The sequence below is a fragment of the Triticum dicoccoides genome, chromosome 3A, assembly GCF_002162155.2.
Source record: "Triticum dicoccoides isolate Atlit2015 ecotype Zavitan chromosome 3A, WEW_v2.0, whole genome shotgun sequence".
Taxonomy (NCBI): Eukaryota; Viridiplantae; Streptophyta; class Magnoliopsida; order Poales; family Poaceae; genus Triticum; species Triticum dicoccoides.
This window is the reverse complement of record NC_041384.1, coordinates 24,106,060-24,120,291: the sequence shown is the minus strand read 5'-3', so window position 1 is coordinate 24,120,291 and position 14,232 is coordinate 24,106,060. Positions and strand designations below refer to the sequence as shown.

Below are 14,232 nucleotides of genomic sequence, written 5' to 3'. Positions count from 1 at the left end.
GATTGGCTCGGATAGGTATGACAATTCGGTCCACACGGGTCGACTAACAACATCTTGCTGAACTGAACTGAAGCAGAGCACAGCGTATTCAGTTGCAGTTTCAGAACCACCAACTAACCTGAATTACTAGTTTCCTGTTTCCTTCCAAATAATAATCCAGAGACCAACTTCATTTGATTGCCTTCCAGAATCCAGACAGCAAGTTGGGATATGGCGACACGCCCCGCTACGCGAAGAATTCCATTGTCTCCAGAGACCATCGTGCCATCTGATCTTCAGTCACCCTCTCTGAATATGTATGACACTACGCTCACAAACTGTATACAGCTGCTTGGCCTATCAAGTTCCATTTCAGAACAGTAAAAGCCACCATATATGTAATATGTATACTATTATCTTCCTCACCTGCTCATCAAACTGAGTCTGTCCAACCAGGCAATAAGAATAAAGGAACAGACCAGGGGCTCATATATGGAACAAATGTACAGTACTCTGTTTTCTAAGGATGGCCTTGCAAGGGTTGGATAATTTTAATACATGGCTTACACCTTCTCGCAAAAAATAAAGTTCAGTATCATTTTCTCCATCTCGCTTTCATACTGTATCGTCGTTTCCATGGATGCGCCCACTTGATATGTATGAGCCGCCAGCTCCTGGCTTCAGGAAGAGGGGGAGGCTGCCGTCGATTCACCTGCATGCATTTGATCAAAACAGTTATAAACCCCCTTCATAGGAAGTTTAGTTTCATGCCTGAATATGTGTTCTAAATTATAACACATATAATGACAGTTACCAAATCTCCTTTTCAGTTGAAAAGCTTGTAATGACATATATAACATTTTGTACCTTAACAACAGATCCAGATGTCAATTCAATTCAATTTGATGAAAAAGAAGTACCACTATTCACGGCAAATGTAGCAGTGGTCCTATGAAATACTTAAGGGTATGAAAATAAGGCTAGTAGTAGAAGTACTAGTAGCAGCAGAAGACATACATTTCCTTCTGCTTCTATCACATATAACCTTGGATGATGTTGCATCCTTCCTTCCATAGTCCTTCCTCTCCTTATGGTACGTCCTATTATTCATCCGAGTAATCCTGCAATTTAAGAGAGAAAAAGCAACATGAAATATGTTCATTCAGGCTCTAGCATATATATACTGATGAAATGCAGATGCATGGAATTACCAAAAGGAGTAGCTATTATGTTTGGAAAGAGTGACAGAACTATCACCTGCACAACATTTGTATCGATCTTGTAGGGCTCTCTTGTGTACAGTAGGTGCCATTTTTTCTCATTGCCTCCATCGTTTGCATAAACCTCAACATGCTGGATGTGGCTGAACTTGAACCACTCCGAGCCAGATTTTCCCAAAGCCATGGAGGTGAGTACCTTTCGGCTGCAGTTCAACAAAAAATGACTTGGCTTCACAGCCTGTAGGTATAACGGTAGTTGTTTCTCACTGTACCCTAGATTCAGCGCAAGTCTTCTGAGTCCAGGCATCTGCTCAAGTAACTCGATCTTTGAGCAGAAGCTGATCTCAAGATTTTGCAATTTGGGAAGATTAGTGATCCTAGTCATCTCGGGCATGTGAGACAGCCTGAGCTCAGTGACGGAACCAAAGTTTTCAACAGAGTCGAGGCGCTCGATGTTGCTCATATATACTTTTTTCAAAGCCCTTGCATGGGATGCAAGGCCGGGGGGGATACACCTCAAATTGCATCTTACGATACTAAGCTCATCCAAGAGGGGCATAGCTTGCACTTCCTCCTCCCACACCCAGTCCTCCCATTGCACCAATGCATTTAGTTTCATCTGATGCAGTCTTGGAAAAGAAGTTGTCATCTGGGATGAAGGATGATGACGGTGATCCGGGGACTGCACAAATTCAGGCCCAACACGCTTGATAGCTGGCGCTCGGTCAACTGCTAGGAGCTCAAGACATGGGAGCAGACACAAGCCATCAGGGAGTTGGGTGCAACAAACCAGTTCATGCATTGTTAGAAACCTCAAGCTCTTGAGAGGCGATGTTGCTGTTGACATCATCCATCTTGGGAGCTGGTGACCGAAATATCCTTGGATGTTAATATTTTCGATGCAAGACGGAGGATAGAGTTCATCAAACACCTCCTCAATTATTCCTTGTTCCTTCTCAGAGGGTACTCTTCTATTGTTGTCAAGTGTATTGGTGCAGTGTAATTTCATTAAGGTAAGATGTACTTTTGCAACAAGCATGGCCTTCAAGGCGGACGAGGTAACAGCTACATTCTCCAAACCCTTTAATCCAAGATGAACGAGGTGAGAAAGAGGTCCCAACTCTTCCAAACTACACCAATCACCATCCACGTAGGCTGGGAACCCATACAGTTCCCTCAGATTTGTCAAGGCACAGAAACCCCTAGGCATGCTATTTACACATGTGTCGTCAAGGTCAAGAAATCTCAGTTCCTCTAACTTGACAATGCTGTCAGGAAGTTTCACCAGACTCCTACAACCTTCAAGACCAAGGTGTTGTAGGAATTTTATCTTGTGAATGTCCTCTGGCAGGCTGTTTATATCATTGCAGTTTTGTAGTGTTAGATACCTCAAGTGTTTGAGCTGATATAGAGATTCAGTCAATGCAGCAAAATTTGCAGACTCTATATGTAGAGTTCGAAGACTTGAAAAGCTCATCAGCGAATCACCAGACTGAATATTGAAATTCCCAATTATTGTTATCGATCTTAGCGATTTTTGCTCTTGTAAACATCTCCACTCAAATTCATCAGATTGCCCGCCTTTGGTTTCTACAGAAAACCTAAGAAACTTTGGCAGACTAAGTTTGCTATTAAGAATTTCTCCACTATGACCTACTAGTGCTTCATCTCTAGTCAAAAATTGAGCAAATGATCGGACAACATCATGCATGTGGCAAATAGTTTGACTGGAATATAACGGATCCGGCTCTATAAGGTTCCTCAATATTAGCTCCTTATGGTACTCATTTCCTAATTCTCCAAATTTATCAGAGTCCCCATGAACAAATCCTTCACCAATCCACATTCCCACAAACTGTACGTGGGTAAAACTTATCCTTTCAGGCTTAAGGGAGAAATGCAGAAAGCATTGTTTTAAACATGGAGAGAAGTCCTCGTAGCTAAGATATATTGCATGGTTTAGCTCTTCTGGCATACGACTTACTGACCATATAGAATCATGCAAAACCTTTTCCCAATCACGTCGTTCTTTGTCCTTCTGGCATAGGAGTCCTCCCATCACTTTTATGGCAAGCGGTAACCCGTCACATTTTTCTATGATTTGCAACCCTATATCCTTAAGCATATCAACTGCAGGTTCAGTTTTCTCTGTTGTGAGTACCTGCAAGCAGTTTAAGCATGTAGAGTTAACAAGAAACACACACACAAACACACTGGAGTGGCTACTAGACTAGCTGATGTACTCATAAGTTACCAAACAAAAACATGGAACTATCCGTTGATTAATAACTGATTGGGTGCTCCACTCACGGGGACATCTCAGATGTGCCCTTTTCTCTGCTTGTCTTACAGTTATGAAACATCAAAATGATAATCTAACAGAGCTAGTTACTCTCAACAAAAATAATAATCCGTGAACATGCCGCTTGAACAGCAAGTAATGTGCGTAATTAATTCTAGAATAATTAATTAGGGAAGTCTAGTTAGCTAGTTGTGGAGCTAACAAGAACAATAAGGTTTACATGCATTGAAAGTGCAACAAGTTTGCCGTGGTAAACATACTAATCGAATCTTAGCAGCATCATTCATCAAACAACAATGAACATATATACATAGAGACGCAATAAACGGCGGATGCACTTAAGGTACTGAAGCACAAAGACTGCTGGAAAATATGGCTATGGCCTGTGCTAATAAATGAATATACTATTGATTATTTACTTGAGACAGAGCAGAGGTTGCTAGTAGCCATACACTCACCTGCTTCTTGAGCAATGACCAAGCATCTTCAGGCTCTAATTTGTCAACATGGTGGTAAGGATGCACAGCTTTCATGCCTCGAGCAATGGCTTCATGTCTTGATGTGATGAGGACTCGGCTACCAGGAGCGCTGTGGCTAAAGGGAGCCTTGAGCAAGTTGGTCCATTCATTGATGCCCCACATGTCATCCAACACAAGAAATATCTTCTTGTCTCTGATAGCATTCGCAAGAGCCGGCACAAGCAAAGCTTTGTCTTGAGACCAACCACCTGGCCCTGGCAAGTTTCCATTGGCGGAAGTGATGGCCGTCTGCAACAGCTCAACCTCGCTGAACTCTTGTGTGACACTCAACCATATCTTTGTGGTGAACTTGTCTTGGATGGCCTCATCATTAAAGACCTTCTTGCTGAGGGTAGTCTTACCAATTCCACCAACACCAACTATGGCAAACACCATGATGCTATCACTCTTGTCCCCTGACTCCATCAGGAGCATATGAACAAGTGCCCTTGTATCATCTTCAATCTTCTCCCCGACCACACTCGATCACTCCAGCAATGGATTTGTCTTGTGGTTGACAGCAGGAGGGTTGGTTGTCTTTTGGTTTTGGTAGGCTTCCAGCTTGATAAAATTGAAACTACCGCCCCTCTTGGAGATTTCATCTAGCTTTTGGTTGAGCGCCTTGATGCGGCTCCCGATCTCATGGGCATGGAGGGGGTTTCGCATGCAGAAGAGGAGTGGATTAAGGCACCCCATGTCCTTGGATGGACCTTGCTCCATGACTCTGAGCTGGCACAGGTCGAGGATGTCAGTGGCGTGATACATGGCGCGCTTCAGTTCCTCCACCCACTCCCGCACACTCTCGTCTGTGATATTCAACTTATCGGCATCCGCAAGAACATTTTTTAGGTCCCTGAGCTTGACGCTTAGGTCATCAATCCCGCTAGAGACCCCAATCAGCATGGCCACTTCTTCTATTGCCATCTCAGTGAGCATGTTGCTGACGTAAGATGCCAAAGCATCCAAAACTCCTGCCATCAGCAGGAAGGATGTTGTTTTTGCTGCCAGAACGGAACATATAAAGAAAATTACTCTTTCATTATCATAATGATCACCACACAATCCCATGAATGCTTGAAACTGAACGACATGTCATTATCTCATTTAATAATTAGAGAAAAAGGATAATAAGTTCGTTCACCAATAATGTATCTGAAATGTAGTCTGATTCCAGTTATCTTCTGAATCCCTGGCTAATTCAAACATGCATGCCATATACAAAAGCAAAGGGTTCCCCATTTCCGAGAAAAGAACACGAAGACATTTTTTAACGACAAAGAGCTAGAATTACACTCAAGCACAACATTACTAGGAGAGAAAAATAAAGAGTAGAAAGCCCATAAATTCTCTGCATGGTATATACTACTCCCTCTGTCCTATAATATAAGATGTTATAACAACCAATGTACTCATATATTGGTTGTAATAACATCTTATATTACGAGATGGAGATGGAGGGAGTAGGAGGGAGTGATCTCGGCACACGGAACAAACTACAAAAAGTTAGCGAAATTAACTTCAATCAACGGAACAGATCAGAGATGGATTGGTAAAGTCTCCTCTGGTCTTGCTCTTACTGTAACTTGTGTGGAAGCGCCAGAGGGAGTAGCATTGTTTATATTACGGATGGAGACAATTTGGAAGTTGTGTGTTGCTCAACGCGAGCCTTCGAGCCAATAAATCTAATTTACAAATTTAAAACATGACCAATCATTTATATGCAAGTCTTACAGGCCATGCTGCTAGCTAATATGATTCGACGCAAGATGGTGTTGAAATATCTGAAAATGTATCGGTGTTAAAAAGATTCGAAAAGGAGGTCCGATTTGAATGGCCTTAGGTTGAGATTAATTTTCAGAAACACCAAAAATCTCTGTTCTGAAAGAATGAACACCAAATACAGCGCAGCCGCACATTAAGCTTGCACATACTTACACAATGCTTACTGACGTGTTGAAAATGGCAACATTTTAACCCGATAAAAGGGAACATTATAATTCTGGGATCCACTAGGAAACTTAATTCACAAAAAAGTAATAACAATTACAGTTAGCTTTCTATATAAAGCTTTTTTATATATAGACACCAAGTCAGTAGATGCTTGTGTGTGTAGAAAGGTTCAGCAGCCAAATACAACAAAAGCTCCGAAGGTGGTAATTTCCAAGAAGAAAACGCAATACGGATACGGAGGTTAAAGCTATATACCTGTATGTAACATTCATGAACGACCTTGTGCACAGATAAATCAGAACATATATTAAAAAAATTGAGGGATCTGAACATATATTGTTGAGAGACAGTGGTATAAAAAGTTCCTTTTTTTTTAATCAACTTTGACTGCATATACAGTGAGGTGTAACGAAGTCAAAGGTGCAGATCTAGAACCTGGCTTGCGTCGTGAAGGATTCAGAATCCTGAAGGCGCCTCGCTGTGGCCGCGGGGCGGCGCGCTGCGTGGCTGCATCGCGCCGCGGATATGCAACGCGAACCCTTGGATCAGTCCGGTGTTCCTGCCGCACCTACCCGCGCCGTGCCCGCCCAACGGAGACCCGTCGCGCCGGCTAGCTTGGGCTCGGACGGGAGGCTGTCCGGCGAGGACGCAGTGCAGAAGCACACCGGCAACATCCGCGGCGGGCTGGCGTTGCGTGGGTGGCGGCGGAGTGGGGTTGCAGGGGGCGGCCAGGCGGTGGCGGGCAGGTGCTGCGGAGTACGGCCATGGGACGCTGCGCGCGGAGGTACCAAGCGAAAGAGGAGCAGGGCCAGCGTTGTACTGACGAGCGCGCTACGGGAGGTAGGAGAAAGGGGAAAGAAGAGGAGGAAGAAGAAGCTCCTTCGATTCCAAAACTAGATAATACAATCAAGAACACAGGTAGAAACATACTGTATTATAAGTTCTTCTCTTTCTGCAAAGATATTGACAAGAAAATAAACTACGCCTGCAGAATTTTAGATTTGCGGACGATATGTTCAAGAACACAGACAACATGTTTCAGGTTGACAAAAAAAAAGAAAAACATGCCCGCAAATTTTAACTTAATGCCACGATGGTTTCCGCAAAGAAAGAAAAACAGGGAATTGATCTCTTGTCAAAAAAGAATATAAGTAACTACAAAAAGGCTTGACGATCAGATATCAGATATTTGGGAGAAAGAGTGCATAGAGATAGAACGAGCTGCAATTACCTTCAATCGGTTGGAGATGCAGGGTGGGTTGATCTTTGTTGCCGGCTTGTTCTATGGCAGCTTGTGGAAATGGTAAAGGACGTTGCGTTGTTTATATAGATGATCCATTCCTTGAGATGCACACATCATTGCGTTCAGTCATGATTCTGTTGTATGTTCTACGATTGACTTTTACAAGCTTATATGACGAGCAACTCAACGTAGCTCGCAAGCTGAACTTCAAAGTGAGTGCCTTGATTTTCTTACCTTGGCTTCCCTATCTGTAAAAAGAAACTGTCCAGAGTGGATTGGGTAGGGAAGAAAGTCAAGACGTGGCAATCTCCTTTGAAGGCTATCATGTCGACTGGGTTAAGCTTGTTATGCTTTGTGTGACATTGGTGAAATACAAAATACACAATTTAATTCTGAGGAAGCCGACATAGTCAAACCAACGAGAGGTCTTTGCTATGTAAGGAAGGACCGGCATATTCGTTGTCACATGCTGAAGAGAATGGTGACTTAGTGGGAGTCAAGGTATGCCGTGATGCACAAACAATCACCAATTTACACTTTGTTGATAACTCTTTAATTTTGATGAAAGCCAACACACAAAATGTTGAATGTTTGAAATCAATATTTGATCAGTACTGTTTGGCATCTGGGCAACTTGTTAGCGTGGATAAATCAAGTTCTTCTTCAGCTCTAGCACCGGTGTCAATATGAAGGCCCGAGTGTGTTGCTACCCTTAGTAATATAATGATAGAAGCTATGTATGACAAATATTTGTTCATCCCGACCGCATTGGATTCGATAAAAAGTGATGTTGATATTCTGTGGACCATTTAATCCAGAGGTTAAATAGTTGAAAAGAAAGATGCCTATCTTCAGCAGGCAAGGAAGTTTTCATAAAAGTCCGTGGCACAAACAATACCAACCTATGCAATCTCCGTTTTTAAAACTTGTATAAAAATTTGCAGAGGTATCTAAGATGTGATGTCACAGTTTTGGTGGGATGATGATGCACACCACAAAAGGTGCACTGATTCACTGGATAGAAAATGAAGTATTCCAAGCAACTTGCACTTCGTGTGCAGTACAACCTGTACCCCGATGCATTCTGTACACGAGAAAAAAAAACTAAAAAGATAAAAGGAAGGTAAAAAAAACTGAGAAAAAAAATCAACTGTAGCTTCCTCCGAGCGTTGCGAATTCCTATTCGTCGCTTATGGCATCATGTACTGACCTTTCCTACATGGCGCCCACAGCAGCCGATCGTTGGAATTAAATGGGCTGGTCCATCTAGTGCGCCATTCTCTTCCGGTTGTTTTTTTTCTTGGTTTTGTGTTGCTTGGTGTTTTCACTCGGTTTTTGTTCTGTTTCTTGTTTTCCTTTTCATTTTATTTTTTCTCTATTTATTTTTCTTTTACCTTCTTCCATTTTCCATTTTTATGTTTAAAAATGCATGAACTTTTATAAAATTTCCAATTCATCAACTTTCCTCAAATTCGTGTATATTTCTCAGTTTTGTGAACTTTTCTCAAATTCATGATCTTCTTAAAAACAATTGTGAACCTTTTTGAAATTTTAAAACTTTTTTGAGATTCATGAAATTTCATCAAATTCATATACATTTTTCAATTTTGTGATTTTTTTTAATTTTTTTATTCTTTTTCCACATTTTGTGAACTTTTTTCAAATCCACTAACTTTTTCTCAAATCCGTGAACATTTTTCAATTCTGCGAACATTTTTCAAATTCATTTAAATTTTGTAAAAAGTTAACAGTGAAATTCGTGAAGTTTTCTTAAATACACAAACACTATTTAAATTCGATAGGTGAAGTGTTTCTTCACATAAACAGTATTTATTTTCCACCTTCTACTTGTTCAAAACAATCATTCAAATATTGATAAACACATTTATAACATACTTTGTTCATCCGAAATTACTTGTCGCTCAAACGGATATATCTAGTACATCCGTTTGAGCGACAAATAATTTCAGCCAGAGGGAGTACTTATGAACTAGCTTAGGGCATCTCCAATGCGAATCCTGAAACTACCCGCAACCGTCTGGACCGCTCGGTCCGGACATATTTTGTCATCCAACGCAGGTCTGTATCACCCTGCAGGGCGGTTTGGATGTGCTTTTTCCCGCAAACCGAAGGCAAACACGCTGCCACGTTCACTCCTGACTACCCTGCCCACCAAAAAGCCGTCCCGCACCCGCATGCTTTTCCGCCCGAAGTCGGTTAGCGCCGCTCCAGAGTACCAGTGCTGTATTCATGCCGGCTTAGAGCGACGTGCCCTCTCATCGCGCTTTGACATTGAAACGGCCTGCCGGTGAGGGTGTTGCCCTCGCCGCTTCCGAGTGCATGTGGCTGCCCCGTGTTCAAATAACAGCCCGTCCGTCCGCCTACCTACATTAAACACACGTGCAGTTGATGAAGAACGGCTAGCAGGCGCCACCCGTCCATCCCTCTGCCGCTCATCATCTTTCACGTTGTGGGTTGCCTTGCCATCCCCCGCATGCATCATCCTCCGCTTTCTTCCTCCTCTCTGCACCACGCACACCATGGCCTCCTAGAGTTCCAAAGCCGTCTGGGGTAGCCTCTCATCCCAGCAAAAAAAGGAGATCACCACCATTGCAGCCGGCAGGCAGACGGTGGCCGGCGCTGCGCACGTCCCAATGGAGGACGCGGCCGAGGACAAGCTGGCGCCACCATACTTGTCGGTGCATGTCGGCATCACCATGGGCGAGGCATGTGCCCACTACACGGATATGCCGCGAGAGGAGCGGGAGGCCAAGTTTTGGCAGGCGCAGGCCGATCGGGCCTACAACCTTGGCGTCCTCGACGAGCACCAGCGCGCGGAGGCGCAACTCACCTCCGACACAACCATAGTGTCGGACGTGGACGTGGCCGAGCAGGAGGCGCTGGTCGACTCCTACCGCACTGCCCACGAAATCCGTTGCGACTGTTGGCGGTACATCTAGTATCAGTTAGATTTACAGGCCGCTACAAGAAGATGGGCGAGGTTGCGGATGAGGTGTTTGGGCAAGAGCGACGAGGATGAGGACATCGCCAACTCCGCCTCGATCGCGCCCCGCTGTCACGACCACGAAGTCGGCACGTTCGCAAGCACCGCCGGCGACGAGGAAGAGTAGAGCATGGGAGGTCGCCTGCGCTCGGGTCCCAAGAAGGCAACCGCTCCTCTCCTCCCGTTGAAGCCAAACTTGGTGGGCTTAACATCGCCGGCCGATTAGCCGCTTGGCGGCGACGTGAAGGCGGTAAGCTTCACTTCCCGAGGCTCATGGATGCGGAGATGGAGGCTGCGGAGGCAGAGCTGGAGACTGCCGAGGCGGAGCTGGAGAATGTGAAGGCGGAGTTGAAGCTTCATTTCGTGGTGCTCACACCCGGACGGATGATGGCGATCATTTAGATTAGGTTTAGAGCCGGGTTTAATTAAAATATGTCCGAATTGTAATGAATGTGCTTTAGTTTATATGAAAATCAACCGATTTGCATGAATTTCGTCTGGTTAGTTGAAATCATCTTCGAATTGTATGTGGAGTGGCCTCTTCCGCGGACGGATGGGGGTGTAAATTTACGAGTCAGCGTTGACGATGCCCTTGGTACTGAGCTTGTGATATTAACACGTCATCTTCTGTTCCCCTCTCGGAGAGAGAGTGGTTGGTAGTGATGAGGGCGCTGGCGACGAAGAGCTGGGAGGAGTCGAAGCTGCTATGGCGTCTGGCCTTCCCGGCGGTCCTCACCGAGGTGTTCCAGTTCTCCATCGGCTTCGTCACGGCCAGCTTCGTGGGGCACATCGGCGTCGTGGAGCTCGCCGCGGTCACCGTCGTGGAGAGCATCCTGGAGGGCTTCGCCTACGGAGTCCTGGTAGGTAGATCGCGGCACACCGCAGGCCAAGAGATCCAATCAATCTCTGTGCGAGAAATCTTACTAATAATCAATCGTGCGTGCGGTGCGGCAGCGCAGTTCGGCATGGGCTGCGCGCTGGACACGCTGTGCGGGCAGGCGGTGGGCGCCGGGCAGCTGGACCTTCTGGGCGTGTACGTGCAGCAGTCGTGGATCGTCTGCGGCGCCGCCGCGGTGGCGCTCACGCCGGCGTACGCCTTCGCCACGCCGATTCTGGGCTCCCTCCTCCGCCAGCCGGCCGCCGTGGCGGAGGCCGCCGGGCCGTACGCGCGGTGGGCGATCCCGCGGCTGCTCGCGCACGCCGCCAACTTCCCGCTGCAGAAGTTCTTCCAGACCCAGAGCAGGGTGTGGGCCCTGACGGCCATCACCGGCGCCGCGCTCGCCGTCCACGTCGCGCTCACCTACGTCGCCGTCAACCGGCTCGGGTACGGCCTCCGCGGCGCGGCCGTCGCCGGGAACGTCTCCTACTGGCTCATCGACGCCGCGCAGTTCGCCTACCTGGTCAGCGGCCGGTTCCCCGACGCGTGGAAGGGGTTCTCCGTTCTCGCGTTCAGGAACCTCGCCGCCTTCGTCAAGATCTCCCTCGTGTCTGCCGCCATGATCTGGTTGGTATAAAATTTAATTTTCCAGTTGAGCAGATCCATACTTTTACTTGAGTTTTCATAGGTTTTGTAACTTAATTTGGGAAAAAAGCTTGGAGTTTTGGTACTACGCCGCATTGCTCATTCTTGTGGGTCTGCTCAAGAATGGCCAGCTCCAGCTTGATATCATGTCAGTCTGGTGAGTGTTCCTTCTTGTTTACTTTTTGTACGCCACTCTACATATTCTCTAATTACAAGCACCATATTAACATGGAGAATTAATTTGACAGCATCAACTACGAGTTCTGGACCATGATGGTGGCGCTGGGCTTCAGCGAAGCAGTCAGCGTCAGGGTGTCCAACGAGCTCGGAGCGAGCAGACCCAAGGAGGCCAAGTTCTCCGTGGCCATGGCGGCCATGACATCCGCGCTCATTGGGGCCGCCTTCATGGCCGTCTTCTTCATCTGGAGAAGAGGTTTGCCGAGGCTCTTCAGCGACGACGAGGAGTTGGTCGACGGAGCGGCGAGGTTGGGGTACCTGCTCGCCGTCACCGTCTTCTTCAGCAGCATTGGGCCAGTGCTCTCAGGTAGTAGAACACCCAGAAGGTCTATGGCTTTAATCAACAATTTAACATGGTTATCAACTTCATCTCGACGGTTTGTGAATTTGCAGGTGTGGCTGTAGGGGCAGGGTGGCAGTTGCAGGTGGCATTCGTGAACATCGGTTGCTACTACTTGGTAGGCATTCCGGTTGGTGTCCTTCTTGGATTCAAGCTCAAACTTGGCGCACTGGTAAGCTACTCAGTCAGAAAATAGTTTCGTTCGGATCGCCGAGATCAAGTTGAAGAAATTATGTGTTGCTCATCTGATGATGGATGCAGGGGGTATGGACGGGCATGCTAACAGGCACCTTGCTACAGATGGCTATAGTTCTTGTCATTGTTACGAGAACAGAGTGGGAGAAACAGGTACATCTTGCTCATCCTCAGTTGTCAACCTTAGTCACCTAATATAATTACACACCACATAGTAGTATAGTAACTTGGCATAAAAAATGCAGAATTAAATGTACCCATCTAACTTGCTAGTATGACCTGTTACTGAAACAACAAGAATCCTGTGCTATTACAGGCCCTGTTGGCAGCGGCGAGGATCAAGGAGGTCGGAGGGAAGAATGAGGACCAGCCGTTGGCCACAGCGGCATGTAGAGAAGATGAGCAAATGGACACTGTAAATGATGAAGTTTGTATGCAGACACGCGAGAGAAATATAGAGTTAGAGTGTAATGAACAGGTAGTAGTATAGAAGTTCATCTGTTTTCCCGTGTTTGCACTGATCACTGATCAAAGTTGTCAAATACTCCTACTCCAGTAGCAAGGAAAGAGTAGGTGGCTCGTTTCATCACTGTCACACTACTATTATTTCTCTTTTCTTGTCCGAAGGCAGGCGGGTGGGGGTACGGTTTCAATGAGGAACCAACGTACTCCCTCTGTAAACTAATATAAGAGCGTTTAGATTACTAAAGTAGTGATCTAAACGCTCTTATATTTGTTTATGGAGGGAGTACAGAGGAAGGCATCAAGTTTGATCGGCTGGTAAAATTTGGTGGGAGCTGCTGCACTGAATTTATGGAGTTTGTTGCGTTGTACGGGCCTTTATGGGCACACCTGCTGCGGTAAAGGCCAGCTGCAGAACATGTTGCTGTCTAGGAAGGGACGGATGCAGATCTTCCAGCGACGCCTCATGCCCCCCATGCATCACAAGTCACATGCATGCAACACGGCCCAAAGCCCTGCATGGGTTTTCCTTTGGTGAAATATGAGAGTACTACTCGATCAGTTTCTTCCAGCAGTGTCACACTACCAACTAATCTGGAAAAATCGGCTAAAAGGAAAAATGAAAGACAAGTTAAACAATTTCTCAAAAAGAGCTTCTTCGCACCTCTCACGTGACTCAGAGAAATGGAGGATTGCACAGACAATGAGGGCACACACTGGCAGTCACTGAGGACATGTACAATGGTTGATAAGACAATCTTATCTTACACCCACCATGCAATTAAGATATGACAATAAAACATGATGTACAATGGGTTATATCTTAGTCTTATCTCTGTTCCTAAATTTATGGTGAGACAAACTGTGCTAAGAGATCATCTCTTGATTAAGATAAGGCAAAACTCTTTTTTCATTTCTCTCTCCTCCACCTCAGCAATAATAAAGCTAAGATATAACCATTGTACATGCCCTGAGGCACACATGAAACCGCGCCGTCTCTCAGGGAGGTGGCTCGGGCAGGAACCTCAAGCAACTGCCGCCGCCACCCCCTCCTCCCCTCGACTCTGCCGGCACACCTCGCCGGGCAAATGCCGCTGACGGCTGGCAGCGACAGGGCATGCTCCCTCGTGTTGAGGCATTGTCCCGCGCAGATATCGCGGTGCTCCGGCTTGGTGGCCTTGCCTTGGCGGCACTCGTGCCTGATCTCTTGGCAGCGTGCTCCGGCCCTCGCGCCCTCTGCTTCTCTCTACTGGGAAGGTA

The 14,232-nt window shown here is 46.1% G+C and overlaps 3 protein-coding genes across 4 annotated transcripts; 1 reads left to right on the top strand and 2 right to left on the bottom strand.

Moving 5' to 3' along the window:
* Positions 1-395: 395 nt before the first annotated feature.
* LOC119266805 (putative disease resistance RPP13-like protein 1) lies at positions 396-5,020 on the bottom strand. Its single transcript, XM_037548083.1, has 4 exons — positions 3,960-5,020; positions 1,237-3,360; positions 997-1,100; positions 396-691 (listed from the first exon to the last, which is right to left on the bottom strand). The coding sequence occupies exons 1-3, from the start codon at positions 4,452-4,454 to the stop codon at positions 1,083-1,085; spliced, it is 2,637 nt and encodes an 878-aa protein (XP_037403980.1). The 5' UTR covers positions 4,455-5,020; the 3' UTR covers positions 396-691; positions 997-1,082.
* Positions 4,483-5,087, bottom strand: LOC119266806 (putative disease resistance protein RGA3). The gene has a single exon (XM_037548084.1). The coding sequence runs from the start codon at positions 5,085-5,087 to the stop codon at positions 4,506-4,508; it is 582 nt and encodes a 193-aa protein (XP_037403981.1). The 3' UTR covers positions 4,483-4,505.
* Positions 5,088-10,834: 5,747 nt separating this feature from the next.
* LOC119271043 (protein DETOXIFICATION 32-like) lies at positions 10,835-13,105 on the top strand. 2 transcript variants are annotated; one of them, XM_037553012.1, is made up of 7 exons: positions 10,835-11,076; positions 11,176-11,720; positions 11,809-11,895; positions 11,987-12,282; positions 12,369-12,487; positions 12,577-12,663; positions 12,827-13,105. In XM_037553012.1, exons 1-7 carry the CDS (start codon positions 10,879-10,881, stop codon positions 12,998-13,000), a joined length of 1,506 nt encoding a protein of 501 aa, XP_037408909.1. In that variant the 5' UTR covers positions 10,835-10,878; the 3' UTR covers positions 13,001-13,105. The 2 variants fall into 2 exon arrangements, with proteins under 2 accessions (XP_037408909.1, XP_037408910.1); XM_037553013.1 differs by having other exon boundaries at positions 11,171-11,720.
* The last annotated feature ends 1,127 nt before the right edge of the window (positions 13,106-14,232 follow it).

Coding starts and splice junctions, on each gene's coding strand:
- LOC119266806 (XM_037548084.1), bottom strand. CDS start 5,087: ATGGGATTGTGTGGTGATCATTATGATAATGAAAGAGTAATTTTCTTT.
- LOC119266805 (XM_037548083.1), bottom strand. CDS start 4,454: ATGCTCCTGATGGAGTCAGGGGACAAGAGTGATAGCATCATGGTGTTT. Junction 3,361..3,959: donor GGTCATTGCTCAAGAAGCAG/GTGAGTGTATGG, acceptor AACTGCTTGCAG/GTACTCACAACAGAGAAAAC.
- LOC119271043 (XM_037553012.1), top strand. CDS start 10,879: ATGAGGGCGCTGGCGACGAAGAGCTGGGAGGAGTCGAAGCTGCTATGG. Junction 11,721..11,808: donor GTGTCTGCCGCCATGATCTG/GTTGGTATAAAA, acceptor TTGGGAAAAAAG/CTTGGAGTTTTGGTACTACG. Junction 12,488..12,576: donor AGCTCAAACTTGGCGCACTG/GTAAGCTACTCA, acceptor TGATGGATGCAG/GGGGTATGGACGGGCATGCT.